Here is a 19,106-nt window from a genome sequence, read left to right on the forward strand (position 1 = left end):
CGGGGGCGGTGCACGGGCGGTTGAAGCCTGGGGGCCGGGAGGGGGGCCCAGGTCATGTTGCAAGGACTTCGCCGATACAGGGCACGAACGGCAGACTGTGGTGTCGGCTTGTGGGGCCGCGGCTGTGGGCCCATGCGCCGGTGCTTGGTGCTGGGTGCTGCTGCTGTGCCGGGGCTCGGTGGGCGTGCGGCGGGTCACACGCGGCGCTGTGCAAGCAACCCCTCGCCTCACGCGCCTCACGCACCGCACCTGACAGGTGGTGGACTTCTACAAGCAGATGGGCTTCGAGGCAGACCCCGAGGGCATCAAGGGCATGTTCTGGTACCCGCGCTTCTAGGGAGCAGGAGGAGGAGGCGGCGAGGAGGAGGCGGCGAGGAGGCGGCGAGGAGGAGGGCGAGGGCGACTGGGCGGGCGACTGGGAGGGCGGCAGGGCGACAGCAGTCATCACCGCTACTTGCTGGAGCAGCAGGCGGGCAGGCAGCCAGGGGGGCAGGCAGCCGGCGGGCAGGCAGCCAGGGGGGCAGGCAGCCAGGGGGGCAGGCAGCCAGGGGGGCAGGCGGGTGGACACACACACACACGCGCGCCGTACGGTGTCGGAGGGAGAGTCCCCCGGGGGCACACGGGTGTCAGGGGCCCGGAGGTGCCTGGCACTGGAGCAGTCGGGGCTTGCACAGGGGTGCGGCTGGGGGGGGGCGGGGGGGGGGGAAGCGGTGGGGGTGCGGGGGGGGGGAGCGGTGGGGGCAGCGCGGCCGGCGTGAGCTTAGCGTGGCGACTGGGTTTTGGGTGGCGGCGCAGAGGACGCCTAGGGGTTGGGGTGGGGCGGCCTTGCAGGGCCAACAGCCGCTGGGCACGCGTGGCCCTCAACCGAGGCTCTGCCCGATCGAAGAATGACGTAGAACGGGCGGGTTGAGCGCCAAAAGATTTTGTGGTCAGGAGGGGAGCGCGAGTAACAAAAGAGGCGTTTGCGACCGCATCCGGCGCGGTGTGCGGAGCGCGTCTGTTTGTGTGTTGGGGTGTCGTGTTGTGGAGGTGTGCAACATGTGGAGGTGCAAGGCTTCAACGGGTTTAAGCGTTGTGCCTGAGTTTCACAGCATGGCTGTGGTGTTGATGTGATGGACTTATGGTTCTTTATTGCCGTGCCGTCGTGGAGCGTGTAGCCGTTGGGGTCGACGCGAGCCGATGCTGCTGCCGCTGTTGGTGCCGCCGGCAGGTTTTCGCGGCTGAAAGCATTGGCATGCGCTAGACTGTTAGCAGGCAAACAGGTGATAGCATGGGCGTCAGTGGCAAGGGCACCAGCGTGAGGGCCGGACCGTAGGCGTGCGTGCAGTGTGGGATGCGCTGGCGCCGAGATGTTGGTCGGGAGAGCAGAAGCAATGAAGCATTGACAGAGACTTATGCGTCTGCATGCTTGGCCATTGCTTATGGGACGCGAAGCAGACCTGGACAGTGGACACCGTCGCGGTGCCCTGGTGGCGCAAGGCGGCGGGGAGGCGGCGGGCGGGGGCGGGGGAGGGGGGGCGAGGTGGGGCGGCAGCATCATGGGCGTGAAATTGATGTATGGCTGGTCGCACGCCAAGCAAGCCCCAATTTTACATGCATCTTCACAAACTATAGCTTACGATAACGCCATACGATTTACCCCTAGACTGCTAGCCACGCCCTGCTTCGTCCACTTTCTTTTATTCAAACAGCGTGCCCCTGGTTATTTTAGGCTCCAGTAGCTTATGAAATGTCTGACGATAGCGATGTTTCATTGCCAAGGAGTAAGCGTTTTCGGCACCAGCCCGCAAACTTTGGCGACTGTAGTCAGCTTGACTGTGCCTCGTTGCCCAACCCGCAGCTACCTTACAAAAAATGATCAAGGACTTACTTCCACCGGACATGCGCTGCGCTAATGACACGGTGGAGATGGTCATTGCGTGCTGCACCGGTGCGTCCATCTTCGCTCTTTGAGGCTTACACAGAATGTATGTACAAATCACTCGCTTGCTGTCCCAAACTTGTCCCGACCATGCACCACACGACCCTTCGGAAGCTCCCCCCCTTTCCCCAAACCCCTCCCTTTCCCTTTCCCTCTCCCGCTCGCCCGCCCATCCCTGCTCCCCTCCCTCCCTCGCCAGAGTTCATCCAGCTTCTGTCCAGCGAGTCTAATGAGGTGGCGACGCGGGAGGGCCGCTCCATCATCCACCCTGACCACGTCATGCGCGCGCTCACGGAGCTGGGCTTCCAGGAGTTTGTGGGCGAGGTGAACGCAGCGCTGCACACCTTCAAGGAAGAGACCAAGAGTGAGAGGGCCTAGAGGCGGAGGCGGAGGGGGAGAGGGAGAGGGACAAAGGGAGAGTAAGAAGATCAAGGACAGGAGAGGAGGGCTACCGAGGTTCTGGGAGGAGGCTTGCGGGGGGTTTGAGCTACGGCACGAGCCGTACGTCGGGCACACAGGCGAAATCAGCAGAGGCGGAGGGGGGTGTCAGGATGGCTGCGTGCTGTGCCGCATGTCACACGCGTGTGAGCCTGTGTCCGTGGACCCGTGGAGCCGGTGTCCGTCACCCGTGTCAGCGCCGACCTCCGACCGCTGCCTCTGCCCTCTGACCGCTGCCTCTGCCCCTGCCCTCCCCGGCACCTGCAGCGGCGCACTCGCGGAAGGCCGACCTGAGGAAGACGGGCGCCGAGCAGGCGGGGCTCACGGAGGAGGAGCAGGTGCGGGACCACCAATGTGTGCGTCTGCGACGTGTTTACAAAGGCGCACACACGCACACATACGCGCACACGCGCGCGCGCACACACACAAACACACATACACACACTCTGGTCGTTGAGCGAACTTTTGTTTCGTTTCTTAAACACGCAAGAGTCAGGTGCTGGCGTGTGCGCGGATGTACGGGCGGGCGTGGGCATTGGCGCGTTTCGGCGTGTGGCGGTTGGCGCGGTTGGCTTACGAGGTGGCGTGTGTCTTGGGATGTGCCCGTTACACAGTGCACACCCGCGCTTTTCATCCTCAAACCCACACGCCTGTTTCCTTCCTTATGTTTCCTTGCGTGCTCCTTTTTTACCCCGGCTTCCCCTTGTCAAACCGTCTTCCGGAAGTGCCTTTTCTGAACCGCCCGTACAATACCGCCCGCCCGCAGATCGCTCTACAACAGCAGATGTTTGCAGCGGCACGTGCGCAGTCCATGACCACGAGTGAGGTCGCCGCCTCCATGACCGCCTCCTACGACCGAATGGCAATGGCGGCGGCGGCGGCAGCGGCGGCGGCGGGGGGCGGCGGAGGCGCCGGCGGCGCGGCGGGGCAAGCGCCAGGGATAGCGCCAGGCCTTGCGGCGCCGATGCCGCCGTTGCAGGGGCAGGTGCCGCTGCCGGATGCGGCGCCGCCAGCTGAGCAGTAGCGTGGTATACGCATGCAGTTCAGGTCATGTTGGCCTGAGTGCGTGGGGAAAGTGTGTCCTGCGATGCTCGAGTACCGTATAAGACAGCATGATATCCAGACGTTGACCGGAAGTACTGACAGGTCCTAACAGACCTGGTAGGCCGTGCTTGTTATGACAGACACGTACAGACACGTACACGAATGTAGGTGCAGCAAGGCGTGCAGAAACGCAGGCAGGTGTTTATGTAGCAGGGATGCCGGTAAAAGGACTTGGTGACTAGTCAGGGACCGCTTGCGGAGTCATCGTGGGATTGTGTATGTAGGGGGTTACCCGCCACACGGCCACAGTCAGCGTGGTGGACACATAGAAGGACGTGGGAGCGGGAGGGGGGCAAGATTGCAAGGATTTGGAGTGGGAAGGCGTTGATGAGAATGGGGGGGAGGCAGGAGCAGACGGGCATCCTACACCGTGGGCTGAACATGCCGCTGCGTGCAGCAACGTGCAGGTGCAGCGGGTGCAGCTGGATGGTAGACAGGTGGAGCGGTAAGAGCGCCGCGCGTTGCTCCAGGCAGGAAGGAGCGAGGAACACCCAAGCACTCGGCATGCGGATATTACACGGCGGCGAGATGTATTAGTGTAATGGCAGCACTTTATTTGTGCATTGCATCCGTGTAAGATGTGCAAAGTGCACCATCCAAGGTGGCTGGTGTACAAGACGGCATACATTCTCTGGTGTCGGGGTGAGGCCGCGTTCCGGGCTAACCTGCCTGCTACTACGGCGCTGTGCTCGTGCTGTCCTCGTGCATGCCGCGGCCCCTCATACATCAGACTACCCCGAGTTTGCATGGCGCACCGGCCATTCACTTGTCCTGTTGGGCGTGCCCGCATTGCAACCCTCCCAATTCTCAATGCCCGAGTGCCCGCCTGCGCCCTCGGGCAAATGCCACATGCCGTAACCCGTGCGTAATCCGCCATGACCTTGATGGCCCAAGGTTGGCAAGCTTGCCTTGACATTGCAATATAAATATTGGGGTCTGGGGAATACGCTGCGCACTTCGGGAATACGCCAGCCTGCCCCTTACCCTGTCGCATCGCAGCAAGCTTGCCACGTGGTCAACAGTACCCAGTCGCGTCCACCTATCAATTATTTCATCAGTACACCTTCCTTATACAACAAGTTCGCAGGGCTTGCATCTTCGGGGAGCAGCAAGACACGCACGGCCCCAAATGAAGGCCCTTCGACGAGAAAGATTGGGCGTTTCAGGGGGTGCATTCTCGCCGCGTGGGGCTGCATACGGTCCCCACATCTCGCCAACTGCACCTTTCCGGGGGCTTTCGTTCGGAGAGCGGAGCCCCCCCCCCCAACTCTACAACTAGGCATTTGGGGGCCCCTGGATGCCGTGCGCGGTCGTCGGTCGGCAGCGAGCGGTTGGTGGCGGCCCACCGTACCCCTGGAAGATGCAAGCCGGGCCGCCAGTGTGCCGCGCAACGCCGCAAGCTCCGGCAGCCCCGCGTTCGGAGAGGCGACGTGCGGCAGACTGGGTGTGGGGCATTGGGGCCGTGCGGGGATTTATACCGAAGTCAGGGTAGTGCGATGTACGCTTTTATTGACGAGTGTTGCGGAACTAATGCGTACGTAGACCAGAGCATGTTGCGTTGCTAATGCCTTTCCAACTGCTCGGCACAGCATATGCGCGGGGGGCGGCGGGGGCGGGGGATGGGGTGCGTGGGACGCGGATGAGACGGCCTGCCGGTGGCCCGCTCGGTGCGGGCGCGGCGGCCGGCCGCTTAGGGCGTGGAGCAGATGCCGCGCCGCAGGCGGGCGCGGCGGCGAGGGCGGGGCCTGCCGCGGCGCGTCATTGCGCGGGCAACCGGCAACGCCTTGCCGCACACACCTCGCACTGCCATAGTGCCGATTAGTTTCCTAGACATACTCACTCATCATGTCGGCACTTCCAAAGCATGCACAGGCGTTCAGGGTTGTTCACACATTTCAACTCCATGTTTGGCAGCCGGCGGGCGTCTCTGACTCGTGCCTAGAGCCCCGATTTTGCCATAAGCGACAGCGCATAGCAAGTAGCGTTACGAAGGCAAGCAAGGGTCCAGCTGGCCGCAACGGCTTTTGTGATGTTGCCCCTGACCTTGTGACCTTGTGCGTGCCCTTCGCTGTTTACTGCTGCATGCCCCGAACCCACAGGCGCCTCTACAACATGGGCGTTGCGACCGCCGGGGCGAGGAGGTGAGAGTGCGAGCGAGCTGGCAACGAGCTATTGTTCCCCGTCGCAAAGCTTTATGGCTGTGAAGCTGCGGCGAACATGCGACCGGGTTGTGTTTTCCAAAAATTGTGTTTGCAACGGTTTAGGGGATGCGAACTTGCAGCAGCGATTGACACCCACGAACAGCAACCCACTCGCACACACGCGGACGCACCGACCCTTCCGCACCTCGTCACATCCGCCGACGCCCCTTGTGTGACTCCGCGTAGGAGCGCGACGAGGGACCCCGAGAGGACAAGGCGGCGCGCCAGCGCCGGAAGCTGATGGAGCAGCACGACATGGAGATGCAGAAGCTGGACGAAGAGCTAGCGGCAGTAGCGGCGGCGAGGAGACAGGCACTGAAGCGGAAGCACGCGGAAGACCTGAGGACGCTGGCTGAGCAGGAGGCGGGGAGAGGTTCCCAGGAGGTGGGGTTGATTAATCGAAGGCATCATATGTGGCGTTTGGGAGATCGTGGGAGGGCGAGTGCGTGCGTGCGGGGGGCACGCACGCACGCAGGATCTGCCGTATGTATGGCAGCGCGTTGGTTCGCTGCAGCCTTTTTGACGTCATTAGATGCACACACAGAACGCACACGCGTATCAGTCCGGGCAGTAGCTAGGGGCAAGGTCGGCGGCGGGGTCGGTTGGGCGCTATGTGAGGTGGGATGCCTGGGTAGATAGTTGGCGCCTTGAGCGGCGGGGTCCATTCAGAGCACTGCATGCGAACCGCAAGCTGCTCGGCGTGCGCACACCCACGTACACTGCTGCAGCTCAGCTCTTGCTATCTATGAGGTCCTTGTACTAGCACCCTGCAACTGGGTCACGGCCACCATGCGATGCACGTGCAGCCCAGCCGGCCACACCCAGTTGTTGCTGCTCAGCTGCTGTATCTGTTGACGTGCATTTTCACCGCCCTCGCTTCTGCTTGATCCTGTGCCTTCTTGCCTGCATTGAAATGCAGATGGTCCCAGCAGCAGCGGCAGAGATGGAGAACGCGGCGGCGGCGGAGGGGGAGGACATGGACGATGCAGGAGGCGTGCCGCCGGCAGCCGTGGTGGCGCCGGCCGCAGCTGTGGTGGCGCCGGCCGCAGCCGTGGTGGCTCCGGGCGCAGTGCGGGTTGGGGCCGCAGCAGGCCGGGTGGCTGTGGTGGCGGCTGTGCCGCCCGCGGCGGGACCGGGGGTGGCGGCGGCCGTGCCCGCCGCTATGCCCGGAGGCGGCGGCAACCCCGCCGCTGCTGTGCCATTGCTGCAGCAACAGGTGCAGGCGGAGGCGGCGGAGCAGGGGATGGAGGAGCCCCACCACCACCAGCACCACCAGCAACAGCAGCACCACCAGCAGCAGCAACAGCCGTCAGACTCGGCGGTGGAGCAACAGCTGCACCAGCCGTAGCCGCACGGCAGGCGCAGGCGTCCGTTAACTCAAATGACACGGCGTCAGGCAGCGGACACGCGTCCAACACGGCGCCGGCCGCTGTTGCCGCAGGCAAGTAGGAGGGGGACGGGGCCGCCGTGGAGGCTGCGCCGTGGGGCTGCCAGGTGGGCAGCAACAGCGGCAGCAGCAGTAGCGGGATGTCATGTGGAGCCAGGGCGGCGGCGGCTGTGAGCCGCAGGCAAGGCAAGGGCTGTATGGACCGGGCCCCTTGGCTCGAAACGATGCGACACAGCTGCAGATGCGGCCGCAGTTACTCCAGCTATGTTGTTTTTTAAGCAAGTGGATGTCGGCTTGGTAAGCTGCAAGCGTGCAATGCTGCCGCTGGCCCGACGTGGGTTTGCCTGCATCGAGGGCGTTGCTCTGTGCTGAGCGCTGCAAGAGTAGCAGCGCGCATCGATTGACTGACTGGCTAGACGAAGAGCCATTGAAAGGTTGCAAACTATTGGGGAGGCCGCGTGTGGGTTGAGGTCCAACAATCATTGGAGTCGGTGCGCTTCTGTTGTTGCGCTGCGTGTGCAACTGGTATAAGCTAGCTATGAGGCTCGCTCATGAAGGACGCATGTGGAGGCGATGCTGTTGCAGTACCGCTGCTGTGCCGCACGTGCCCATACCCCATCAATGCAGTGCAAGAATGTGATGCAGAACCATGGAGAGTCCTGCCGCATGCAAGCTCACTCCGCCTTCCGCTCTATGTACGCATTAGTTCCGCAACGCACGTCAATAATTAGCTTTCCTGTCAGGGCATTGACACAGGGATCTACGTACCACGCAAGAGCATACTCGCGCCTTCGCCATCAGGCACAGCCCTTCTTCAGAGGCATTCCGTTGTCGCAAACATCACGTTCTACGCGTGCGCCATATGCCAGTGCCGCCGCCACCTGTTTGCCCAGGGGCTGGGAGTATGCACGGATGCCACCACCGCGCTAGTTGCAGAGCCTGCCAGTAACAGATGTTGACGCGCGCGAGGGGTTTGGGGTCCAACCTTCATGTGCGGTTTTGCAGCCCGACGAAAAACAAGGAAACCCAAACTTTCCGGCATGGCCCACCGCACTTTGCTGCGCTAATGCACCGCTAGCCACCGCCCGCCACTGCCAGCACTGCCAAACCATCTGACCTCCCAAGCCTGACTGCCCGCCCGGTCAATAAGCCCACCACAGCCGCGCAATATGTCCAGGGGCACACTGGCAATTGTATTGCACAGCTTCGCTGGCCACCTCCTCAACCGTCCAAGGTGCGGATGAAGCTGCGAAGTAGCTGCAGTATTGCACCCCACACAGTACGGCAGGACGGCAATGGCGCTCGGGCTGCCCATCCCAACGCCACCCGGGCTGGGGGCCTCATCGTGGTCAGCCAGCAAGGCCACGACCGCCGCGGACAGGATGGTCCCATAGTCGCACTCGCCACCACCCACATGAGGGTCCGGGCCCACGCCCGCCGCCCCAGCACCGCCGCCGGCCTCACCACCACCACCGCCAGACGGGCCTTCTGCAGCCAGGGAGCTGCTTGCACGCCCAGCAGCGCCGCCGTCCGCTCCAGCCACCGAAGGCGCCAGCCGGCGGCAGCAGGAAGCCAGCCCGCAGGCCAGAGCCCACGGCCCCGACGGCGCGGGTGTCCGCACGCTTGGCGGCAGGGGCCTCATCGAGGCCGTCGGCCTCCTGAGGCTGCACAGGCGGCACCGCCGCCGCCGGCAGTGGCTCGGGTAGGTAGCGCCGGCGCCACGGCTGCCTTCCGCCGGCCTTGTCGAGCCTTTCCAGAGCACGCTGGCGGCGGAGACGAAGACGGACGCCCCGCCTGCGGCAGCGGCGCTGGTACGGGCGCTGCTGGTGCAGAGCGGCGGCTGCGCCGCGATGACGGGTCGGGCGACGGGCGCCGCGGGTACGGCGGCGGCCGCTGGGCAGCGGCGCGCCCGCGGCCGCCGTGACCACCGCGCGGCGCCGGGCCCGCCGCTGCGGGCGCCGGCTCCACCTCCATGTCGTCCAGGCGCCCCTCCAGTGGCACCAGCGCCGGTACAGTCGCGGCAGGCACCGGCGCCGGTACAGTCGCGGCATGCCCATGCCCATGCCCATGCCCATGCCCTGCCGCCGCCACTGCCTCCAAAGCTGCCGCTGTGCTGCCGCGCTACTAGGCCGCCGCCCAATGCCCAGTCGTGTGTGTATGTGTGTGTCAGGCGTGCCTCTAGCGGTAGCAAGCATGCATTGGGACTTGCGCCTGCTTCACACGTACCATATTCATCCTGTTAGCTACCAACTCTGCATGCTGGTGCGGACAACGAACCATGCACATGTATGGCGAGCCCGCTGACTGCAGTGTCAGCTGCATACCGGCAGTCCAATGCAACTGCAACGTTGAAGACCGTACGCACCAGTACCATTATTCCTTCTAGAGCGCTGTCCTAGCTAGCCCCGGCCGCTGCCGCCAGCTCCGCACAATCCAAGCTGTGCCCTTCCCGCCAGTGGCTCAGCTGGCACGCGCCGCAGCTGTACGTGATGCGCACGCGCCGGCAGCGCGCACACGTCTTGCCGCGGCCGGGTGCGATGAGCGCGCTGGGCCCATCCAGGCTGCTGCATGCCGGGTTAGTTGCCTCACAGCGTGAAGGGCCCGCCGGTAGCTGAAGGGCGCCCCGGTGCTACTGCTACTGCTGCTGCTGCTGCTGCCCACCTGGCAGCCCCAGCGCAGCCTTTCACGGCGGTCCCGTCCCCCTCCTACTCGCCTGCGGCAACAGCGGCTGGCGCCCTGTTGGAGGCGTGTCCGCTGCCTAACGCCGTGTCATTTGCACTGACCGACGCCTGCGCGTGCCCGTGCGGCTGCGGCTGCTGGTGGAGCTGTTGCTCCACCGCCGAGTCTGACGGCTGTTGCTGGTGGTGGTGCTGGTGGTGCTGGTGGTGGTGGGGCTCCTCCATCCCCTACTCCGCCGCCTCCGCCTGCGCCTGCTGCTGCAGCAGTGGCACTGCAGCGGCGGGGTTGCCGCCGCCTCCGGGCATAGCGGCGGGCGCGGCCGCCACCCCCGGTCCCGCCGCGGGCAGCACCGCCGCCACCACAGCCACCCGGCCTGCTGCGGCCCCAACCCGCACTACGCCCGGAGCCACCACGGCTGCGGCCGGTGCCGCCACAGCTGCCGGCGGCACGCCTCCTGCATCGTCCATGTCCTCCCCCTCCCGCTCCGCCGCCGCCGCGTTCTCCATCTCTGCCGCTGCTGCTGCGACCATCTGCATTTCAATGTAGGCAAGAGGGCACAGGATCAAGCAGAAGCGAGGGCGGTGAAAATGCACGTCAACAGATACAGCAGCTGAGCAGCAACAACTGGGTGTGGCCGGCTGGGCTGCACGTGCATCGCATAGTAGCCTTGACCCAGTTGCAGGGTGCTAGTACAAGGGCCTCATAGATAGCAAGAGCTGAGCTGCAGCAGTGTACGTGGGTGTGCGCACGCCGAGCAGCTTGCGGTTCGCATGCAGTGCTCCGAATGGACCCCGCCGCTCAAGGCGCCAACTATCTACCCAGGCATCCCGCCTCACAAGCAAAGCGCCCACCGGACCCCGCCGACGACCTTGCCCCCAGCTACTGCCCTGACTGATACGCGTGTGCGTTCTGTGTGTGCATCTAACGATGCCAAAAAGGCTGCAGCGAACCAACGCGCTGATGAATGGCTTCACAAGTGACCACACATGCGGTACATCCTGCGTGCGTGCCCCCCGCACGCACTCACTCGCCCTCCCAAGATCCCCCAAACGCCTCATATGATGCCTTTGATTAATCAACCCCACCTCCTGGGATCCTCCCTCCACCTCCTGCGCAGCCAGCGTCCTCAGTTCCTCCGCGTGCTTCTGCTTCAGCGCCTGTCTCCGCGCCGCTATTGCCGCTAGCTCTTCGTCCAGCTTCTGCATCTCGATGTTGTGCTGCTCCATCAGCTTCCGGCGCTGGCGCGCCACCTTGTCCTCGCGGGGTCGCTCGTCGCGCTCCTACGCGGAGTCGCATAGGGGGCTTCGGCGGATGAGTAGACATGCGGAAGGGTCGGTGCGTTGGCGTGCGCGGGAGTGGGTTGCTGTTCGTGGGTAGGTGTCGCTGCTGTAAGTTCGCATCCCGGAACAGCCTTAACCTGTTACAGACAAAATGTATGACAACAATTGAACCGCTCGCATCTTCGCCGCCTCATTAAAAAGCTTTGCGATGCGGAAAAGTAGCGTCGTTCCCAGCTCGCTCGCACTCTCACCTCCTCGCCCCGGCGGTCGCAAAGCCCATGTTGTAGAGGCGCCTGTGGGCTCGGAGCATGCAGCAGTAACAGCGAAGGGCACGAACAAGGTCACGAGCGGCATCACAAAAGCCGTTGCGGCCAGCTGGCCCCTTGCTTGCCTTCGGAACACTACATGCTACGCGCTGTCGCTTATGGCAAAATCGGGGCTCTAGGCACGATTCAGAAACACCCGCCGGCTGCCAAACATGGAGTTGCAACGTGTGAACAACCCTAAACGCCTGTGCATGCTTTGGAAGTGCCGACATGATGAATGAGTGTGTTTAGTCAGCTAATCGGCACTATGGCAGTGCGAGGCGTGTGTGGCAATGCATGTCTGCTCGCCTTCGACATAATGACGCTCATCGTGGAAGGCCCCGCCCCCGCCGCCACACCCTATGCGGTTGTTCTCAAAGTTGACTACCACACAACAGTCTACTCATTCACCGAACGGCAGGCAAGCACCAATTAACTTGCAAAGTAAGAACCCGTTATGCAGTTACGCCGATTTATACCCTTGCTGCCCGGCGTACTTCTTCTGTATGTCGTGTTAAATGCCATACGGACATACATTTCTTCGGGTGCTGGACTTTCCCCTCTGTAACATCCGCATTCATACGGACGGCTGACTTCCTGTTTGCAACCGTCCGGCGCCCTCACGACCGCCGATACAACCGCCACATGCCGGCCAGCCTGCCTGCCACTGTGCCCACCGCTATGCCTCTTGAACTGCTCCGACAAACACAGGCACTCACGCATGCGCACACGCGCGCACACGCACACACGCGCGCACACGCACACACACACGCTCTCTCTGCTCGCTCTGCTGCATCGCGTACACTGTCTTTGCGCTATGTTTTCCTTGTGTTTTTTATTGATTTCCAACACACCGCATGCAACACCGTATGCAATATCCTTACATCGCCAGTGGCCTCACTTCATTATACGAAACACCACCCGCACGCAACATGCTGTACGGCAGTACACAAGATAGCCCGCACTCTTGGCGGCATGAATGTTTTTGCTTGACTGGCTCAAACTGCATCACAATGCCCAGTCGTACGGTATGCGCTGGGTATGCGTCAAGGCGTTATCATCTGTGCCTCTTGCGGTAGCAAGCAGGCGTTGGGACTTGCGCCCTCTAGTCGTGCGCCGTTGCCGGCGCGTGTCATTCACCGGCAGCCACTGCCCGGGTACGAGTAATGGGGCGGTTGACAGCGTGTGAACTTAGGAGTGAGCCCCCGGTGGCAGCCCCAGAGCAAAACATGGCTTGGGCGACATACTCTTCGTTAATGTCCTGGTAGCTACCAACTCAGCAGCCCCGGCCCGCATCGCATTTGCATGCTGGCGTGGATAGCGAACCGTGCACATTTATGGCGAGCCCGCTGACTGCAGTGTCAGCTGCATACCGGCAGTCCAATGCAACTGCAACGTTGAAGACCGTACGCACCAGTACCATTATTCCTTCTAGAGCGCTGTCCTAGCTAGCCCCGGCCGCTGCCGCCAGCTCCGCACAATCCAAGCTGTGCCCTTCCCGCCAGTGGCTCAGCTGGCACGCGCCGCAGCTGTACGTGATGCGCACGCGCCGGCAGCGCGCACACGTCTTGCCGCGTCCGGGTGCGATGAGCGCGCTGGGCCCATCCAGGCTGCTACATGCCGGGTTAGTTGCCTCACAGCGTGAAGGGCCCGCCGGTAGCTGAAGGGCGCCCCGGTGCTGCTGCTGCTGCTGCTGCTGCTGCTGTTGCTGCCCACCTGGCAGCCCCACGGCGCAGCCTCCACGGCGGTTCCATCCCCCTCCTACTCGTCTGCGGCAACAGCGGCCGGCGCCCTGTTGGAGGCGTGTCCGCTGCCTAACGTCGTGTCCTTTGCACTGACCGACGCCTGCGCCTGCCCGTGCGGCTGCGGCTGCCGGTGCAGCTGTTGCTCCACCGCCGAGTCTGACGGCTGCTGCTGCTGCTGCTGTTGCTGGTGGTGCTGGTGGTGGTGGGGCTCCTCCATCCCCTGCTCCGCCGCCTCCGCCTGCACCTGTTGCTGCAGCAATGGCACAGCAGCGGCGGGGTTGCCGCCGCCTCCGGGCATAGCGGCGGGCGCAGCCGCCACCCCAGGTCCCGCCGCGGGCAGCACTGCCGCCACCACAGCCACCCGGCCTGCTGCGGCCCCAACCCGCACTACGCCCGGAGCCACCACGGCTGCGGCCGGTGCCGCCACAGCTGCCGGCGGCACGCCTCCTGCATCGTCCATGTCCTCCCCCTCCCGCTCCGCCGCCGCCGCGTTCTCCATCTCTGCCGCTGCTGCTGCGACCATCTGCATTTCAATGCAGGCAAGAAGGCACAGGATCAAGCAGAAGCAAAGGCGGTGAAAATGCACGTGGACAGATACAGCAGCAACACTGCTGGGTGTGGCCGGCTGGGCTGCACGTGCATCGCATGGTGGCCTTGACCCAGTTGCAGGGCGCTAGTACAAGGGCCTCATAGATAGCAAGAGCTGAGCTGCAGCAGTGTACGTGGGTGTGCGCACGCCGAGCAGCTTGCGGTTCGCATGCAGTGCTCTGAATGGACCCCGCCGCTCAAGGCGCCAACTATCTACCCAGGCATCCCGCCTCACAAGCAAAGCGCCCACCGGACCCCGCCGCCGACCTTGCCCCTAGCTACTGCCCTGACTGATACGCGTGTGCGTTCTGTATGTGCATCTAACGATGTCAAGAAGGCGGCAGCACCGCGAACCAACGCGCTGATGAATGGCTTCACAAGTGACCACACATGCGGTACATCCTGCTGCGTGCCCCCCGCTAGCACCAATTCGCCCTGCTGCCAAGATCCCCCAAACGCCACATATGATGCCTTTGGTCAATCAACCCCACCTCCTGGGATCCTCCCTCCACCTCCTGCGCAGCCAGCGTCCTCAGTTCCTCTGCGTGCTTCCGCTTCAGCGCCTGTCTCCGCGCCGCTAGCTCTTCGTCCAGCTTCTGCATCTCCATGTTGTGCTGCTCTATCAGCTTCCGGCGCTGGCGCGCCACCTTGTCCTCGCGGGGTCGCTCGTCGCGCTCCTACGCGGCGTCGCACAGGGGGCTTCGGCGGATGAGTAGACATGCGGAAGGGTCGCGTGCGCGGGAGTGGGTAGGTGTCGCTGCTGCAAGTTCGCATCCCGCAACAGCCTTAACCTGTTACAAACAAAACTTGATGACAAAAACAATTGAACCGCTCGCATCTTCGCCGCCTCATTTTAAAGCTTGGCGACGCGGCGGAAAAATAGCGTCGTCGCCAGCTCGCTCGCACTCTCACCTCCTCGTCCCGGCGGTCGCGAAGCCCATGTTGTGGAGGCGCCTGTAGGCTCAGAGCATGCAGCAATATTAGCGAAGGGCACGAACAAGGTCACGAGCGGCATCACAAAAGCCGTTGCGGCCAGCTGGCCCCTTGCTTGCCTTCGGAACACTACTTGCTACCCGCTGTCGCTTATGGCAAAATCGGGGCTCTAGGCACGAGTCAGAAACACCCGCCGGCTGCCAAGCATGGAGTTGCAACGTGTGAACAACCCTAAACGCCTGTGCATGCTTTGGAAGTGCCGACATGATGAATGAGTGTGTTTAGTAAGCTAATCAGCACTATGGCAGTGCGAGGCGTGTGTGGCAAGGCATTTCTGCTCGCCTTCGGCACAATGACGCTCACCGTGGAAGGCCCCGCCCCCGCCGCCGCGCCCGCCTGCGGCGCGGCATCTGGTTCACGTCGTATGCGGTTGCTCTCAAAGTTGACAACCACACAACAGTCTACTCATTCACCGAACGACAGGCAAGCACCAATCAACTTGCAAACTGAAATTAGGAGTGAGCCCCCGGTGGCAGCCCTAGAGCAAAACATGGCTTGGGCGAAATACTCTTGCTTGCTTCACACGTACCATATCCATCCTGTTAGCTACCAACTCAGCCCCAGCCCGCATCGCATTTGCATACTGGCGCAGATAGCGAACCGTGCACATGTATGGCGAGCCCGCTGACTGCAGTGTCAGCTGCATACCGGTACCGGCAGTCCATTGCAACTACAACATTGAACACTGTACGCACCAGTATCATTCCTTCTAGTCCGTTGCCCTAGCCCCAGCCGCCGCCGCCAGCTCCGCACAATCCCAGCTGTGCCCTTCCCGCCAGTGGCTCAGCTGGCACGCGCCGCAGCAGTACGTGATGCGTCGGCAGCGCGCACACGTCTTGCCGCGGCCGGGCGCGATGAGCGCACTGGGCCCGTCCAGGCTGCTACATGCCGGGTTGCCGCACAGCGTGAAGGGCCCGCCTGCAGCTGGCGGCGCCCCACCGCTGCTGCTGCTGCTGCTGGCGCTGATACAACCGTCGCTTCCCCACACACAACTGACACCTCCGCCCACCACCACGCCCACCTCCCGCAGCCGCGCCTCCACCTCCGCCGGCGACAGCAGCCACCTCAGCCGCGACGCAGCCCGCCGCCATTCGGCGCACCCCCGCAGACTCCGGCGCAGAGCCAACGCGGCCACCTTGACCTCCGCCGACTCCACCACCTGTGACACGCAGGGCGCGCCAGCCTGCGTCATGACACCCGCAGCTGCACGCAGCAGGTCCGCCAGCGCGTGCCGACCGTGCCACTCCGCACATGCGCTGAGCCGCATTACGCCAGCCGCATGCTGCTGCAGCTGGCGGCCGCGCGCGGCGTCGGCGTCGGCGTCGGGTCCGCGATCGACCTCCACACCAGAGCCATCAAACAGCGTGCGGCAGCTCAGGTCACACAGCACACACAGCGCATGCTTTGAATCCCCTGTCAGGGACGCCTCAAGCAATCCCAGGATCCCAGCCTCCAGCTCGGGCTCGGTGCCGGTTGTGGTTGTGGTGCTGGTGGTGGTGGTGGTGGTGGTGGTGGTGGTGTTGGTGCTGGTGCTGGTGGTGATGCTGGTGATGCTGGGGGCGGTGCTGGTGCTGGTGCTGCTGGTGCAAGAGATGGTGCTGCCGTGTTCCGCCGGCGACAGCGCCGCAAGCCACCGCACCAGCACGGACACGCTGGGTGAGCATGCCAACGCGAGGGACCGCGCATGCGGCTTCAGCTGCGCCCCTGGTGAGTTGCCGGCCGCAGCTGCAGCTGCGGCGGCGTTGTAATCAAAATCGGTGGGGCTCACAGCAGCTGAGGCGCCTGCTGCGGCCGCCTGCTCCTCCACCTGCTGCTGATCCGCTGCAACCACCGCCGCGAGCAGCTGTACCGCAAACCCCAGCTGCTGCCGAATCATATCCCGCTTTGTGCTGCTGCTACTGCTGCTGGTGCTGCTGGCGCTGCTGCTACTGCTGCTGGTGCATGCAGACCTGTCATCTCCCGAAGACTCCACGTGCATGACTGCCACCCACTCACGGACCAAGCGGCCTAGAATGCCTGGCAGCCAGCGCTGCAGCGCGAAGGACGCAAGCAGCGCCTGCTGCGCCGCCGCCGCGGAGCCGGCCGGCGGCGCGCCGCCTGCCGCCACCAGGTCAGCCAGCCGCACGAATCCAAACTCCTGGATTGCAACGCCGTAGTTGTTGGTCAGCTGCAGCGCGACGTCAAGAGCCTGAGCCCTGGGGCTCCTGGTGACGCCGCCGCCGCCGCCCGCCGTGTCCGCGCGCGCCGCCTCACCGGCACCGGGCACTGCTGGGTGTAGCTGTTGCTGTTCCTCCTGCGGCTGCGGTTGCGGCGTCGGCGGCTGCTGCCCCTCCCCTCGCCCCCCGCCCGCCGTCGCTGCTTCGCCCTGCGGCTCGAGCGACAGCGTCGGCGGCTCCTTGTTTCCCTCCTCCCCGCCATTGCACCGCACCGCCACCATTTGCTCCATAGCGGCCAGCAAGTAGTCCAGTATTGTGCGCGAGTCCGCGTCCCTGCCTTGGCTGTCTGGCCCCTGCAGCGGCGCCTCCGGCACAGCCAGCAGCAGGGACGCCGACGTCGCAATCAGGCCGGCCGCCTGAGCCGCGGAGCCGTGCGCAAGCAGCGCCGGCCAGGCGCCCGAGCCGCTAATGGCCCCGCCGAGCAGTAGGCGGAGCGGGAGGCCGCACACGAACCCTTGCGGACCGGCGGCATTTCCACTAGCGCCACTACCGCCACTACTGTTGCCACTGCCGCTGCTGCTGCTGCCGCGGATGTCGCGCGGCGGCTGCTGTGCAGCGCTGCGGACGGCGCGCTCCAGCGCCGGCAGCAGCCCCGCATCCAGCGCGCAGCGCAGGTTGTAGCAGCAGCGCCCCGCGGCGCCTGCTGCAGCCGCTTCAGCCGATCGCGCCGCCGCCATCTCTGGTGCGCATTGCCGCGTGTCTGTCAGGGCCCTGAAGATAATCCAAGACAGGTCGGAGCCGCCCACCCACGGACCAGCCCAGTGGGAAAACAGCGCCCGCCAAAACCCCGGCAGCCGTCTCGCCGCATTGCGCGGGCTGAGTTCTGACTTGAGGTGCACCAGCAGCAGCCGGGCGAGGGCGAAACCTGCGGCATCCAAGTTACTAATGTGCGTTGGCTCGGGACGGGCCGTGCGCCGTAGCAACGTGCGTGCGAGGACGTCAAAGACGTGGACAGCGCTGATCGGCGCCAGCTGCTGCGGCCGTGTGCGCTGCGGCTGCTGCTGCTCATACGCGCCCACCCCTCCCGGCGGCTGGGACTTTGGCGCCGCGGGCTGCTGCGATGGCGGCGGTGCGGCCGGACGGGCGCAAGCGCTGATGGCAGTTGCCTGCATCACCGTAGCAAATACGATGACTGCATCGTGATATTGCTGCGGTGAAAGGCGAAGAGCCGGGAGTGCCGCCGCGGTCGCTCCTGCCGTCGGGGCCTGCTGCGTCGCCGGTTCCGCTGCGGTCGAAAGGGCACCCTCAACGCCCGCGGCACCCCCAGCAGCGCAATGCAGGGGCCACGTCACCAGAAGCTGGACTGCGGGGCCGCTGACCAGCGCTCGGAGCTGCTCCACACCCTCCTGACCAAGGGGCCCTGCGGCGGCGGACGCAGCGCCGCTGCCCCCACCGCCGCCGCCGCCGCTACTGGCTGCCGTCGTCGTCGGCGCCTTCAATAAGCTGCTTTGTAGATCCTCGACCGACGACAGGCCAGCCTTGCGTAGGAGAGCCACCAGAAGAGTGCCTGCAAATTCCACAGCCGCAGTGACAGCTGATTCCAAAGCTGTGTCCGGTGTAGCTAGAGGCGGGCAGGCCGCCGCCGCCGCCAGTCGCAGAGCCGCCGCCGCCACGTGCTCGAGCAGCTGGCTGCGACCCAGCGCGTCAAGCAGCTCGGCGACGTAGGCTGCGCGGAAGCCGCTAGAAGTGACGCCTGGGGGCAATGCATCTGGCACTAGGCGAGAGACAAACGCGCAGATATTCTGCAGCGCGTCTGCAGCTGCGGCGGCCGCGGCTGCCGACTGCTGCTGACCGCCAGCCCCACCACCGACAGAGCACCTGCTCGCGAAAAGCGAATAGCTGCTCAACAGGTCTGCTCGCAACAGCGCCAGGGCTTGAGAGCTTCTCGCCCCACGAGCATGACCATTGTTTGCGTGTGCAGCGCCATGGCTCCCTCCTTGCCCGCCGCTTGCGCTCGAGCGGCCCACAAGTGGGCCGCAACTGCCGCAGCCAGCAAGGCATCGTCCGTCTCTGAGTCCGGGGGCTTGTCTTTCCGTGCCACGACTGCGGCATACAGCTGTACAACGCGCTCATTGTCAAGCGCTTCCGCACGCTGCGCCTGCCTGTAGAAGTATTTCTTCAGCTTTACCGCATTGCTACGCTGATTGTCGAGCAGTCCTTCACGTCTGTTTCGCTCGCGAGCATCCAATCTCTCCATTCCTTAACTGATGCAATTGCCGCCGACGGTGCGAGGTGGCACCGGCTGCATT

The 19,106-nt window shown here is 64.2% G+C and overlaps 6 protein-coding genes across 6 annotated transcripts in view; 3 read left to right on the top strand and 3 right to left on the bottom strand.

Moving 5' to 3' along the window:
* CHLRE_17g739426v5 (uncharacterized protein) overlaps nucleotides 1-1,480 on the top strand; it is an 8,442-nt gene extending 6,962 nt beyond the window's left edge. The window contains exon 6 of the mRNA XM_043072613.1: nucleotides 257-1,480. Coding sequence (XP_042915072.1) covers nucleotides 257-337 — 81 coding nt within the window. The 3' untranslated portion in view covers nucleotides 338-1,480. The remainder of the gene's footprint in view (nucleotides 1-256) is intronic.
* Nucleotides 1,481-1,588: 108 nt separating this feature from the next.
* On the top strand, nucleotides 1,589-4,130 carry CHLRE_17g739450v5 (uncharacterized protein). The gene is made up of 5 exons (XM_001691607.2): nucleotides 1,589-1,763; nucleotides 1,841-1,930; nucleotides 2,121-2,285; nucleotides 2,627-2,697; nucleotides 3,126-4,130. The coding sequence occupies exons 2-5, from the start codon at nucleotides 1,855-1,857 to the stop codon at nucleotides 3,381-3,383; spliced, it is 570 nt and encodes a 189-aa protein (XP_001691659.2). The 5' UTR covers nucleotides 1,589-1,763; nucleotides 1,841-1,854; the 3' UTR covers nucleotides 3,384-4,130.
* A 1,158-nt stretch (nucleotides 4,131-5,288) lies between these two features.
* On the top strand, nucleotides 5,289-7,610 carry CHLRE_17g739457v5 (uncharacterized protein). Its single transcript, XM_043072614.1, has 4 exons — nucleotides 5,289-5,455; nucleotides 5,563-5,604; nucleotides 5,851-6,048; nucleotides 6,584-7,610. The coding sequence occupies exons 3-4, from the start codon at nucleotides 5,926-5,928 to the stop codon at nucleotides 7,010-7,012; spliced, it is 552 nt and encodes a 183-aa protein (XP_042915073.1). The 5' UTR covers nucleotides 5,289-5,455; nucleotides 5,563-5,604; nucleotides 5,851-5,925; the 3' UTR covers nucleotides 7,013-7,610.
* Nucleotides 7,611-7,622: 12 nt separating this feature from the next.
* On the bottom strand, nucleotides 7,623-11,568 carry CHLRE_17g739466v5 (uncharacterized protein). Its single transcript, XM_043072615.1, has 3 exons — nucleotides 11,262-11,568; nucleotides 10,816-11,010; nucleotides 7,623-10,260 (listed from the first exon to the last, which is right to left on the bottom strand). The coding sequence occupies exons 2-3, from the start codon at nucleotides 10,933-10,935 to the stop codon at nucleotides 9,958-9,960; spliced, it is 423 nt and encodes a 140-aa protein (XP_042915074.1). The 5' UTR covers nucleotides 10,936-11,010; nucleotides 11,262-11,568; the 3' UTR covers nucleotides 7,623-9,957.
* A 54-nt stretch (nucleotides 11,569-11,622) lies between these two features.
* On the bottom strand, nucleotides 11,623-14,848 carry CHLRE_17g739515v5 (uncharacterized protein). Its single transcript, XM_043072617.1, has 3 exons — nucleotides 14,561-14,848; nucleotides 14,140-14,325; nucleotides 11,623-13,583 (listed from the first exon to the last, which is right to left on the bottom strand). Exons 2-3 carry the CDS (start codon nucleotides 14,254-14,256, stop codon nucleotides 13,077-13,079), a joined length of 624 nt encoding a protein of 207 aa, XP_042915075.1. The 5' UTR covers nucleotides 14,257-14,325; nucleotides 14,561-14,848; the 3' UTR covers nucleotides 11,623-13,076.
* A 54-nt stretch (nucleotides 14,849-14,902) lies between these two features.
* On the bottom strand, nucleotides 14,903-19,028 carry CHLRE_17g739500v5 (uncharacterized protein). Its single transcript, XM_043072616.1, has 2 exons — nucleotides 18,920-19,028; nucleotides 14,903-18,867 (listed from the first exon to the last, which is right to left on the bottom strand). Exons 1-2 carry the CDS (start codon nucleotides 18,928-18,930, stop codon nucleotides 15,351-15,353), a joined length of 3,528 nt encoding a protein of 1,175 aa, XP_042915076.1. The 5' UTR covers nucleotides 18,931-19,028; the 3' UTR covers nucleotides 14,903-15,350.
* Nucleotides 19,029-19,106: the final 78 nt, after the last annotated feature.

The sequence above is a fragment of the Chlamydomonas reinhardtii genome, chromosome 17 (assembly GCF_000002595.2).
Source record: "Chlamydomonas reinhardtii strain CC-503 cw92 mt+ chromosome 17, whole genome shotgun sequence".
Classification (NCBI taxonomy): Eukaryota; Viridiplantae; Chlorophyta; class Chlorophyceae; order Chlamydomonadales; family Chlamydomonadaceae; genus Chlamydomonas; species Chlamydomonas reinhardtii.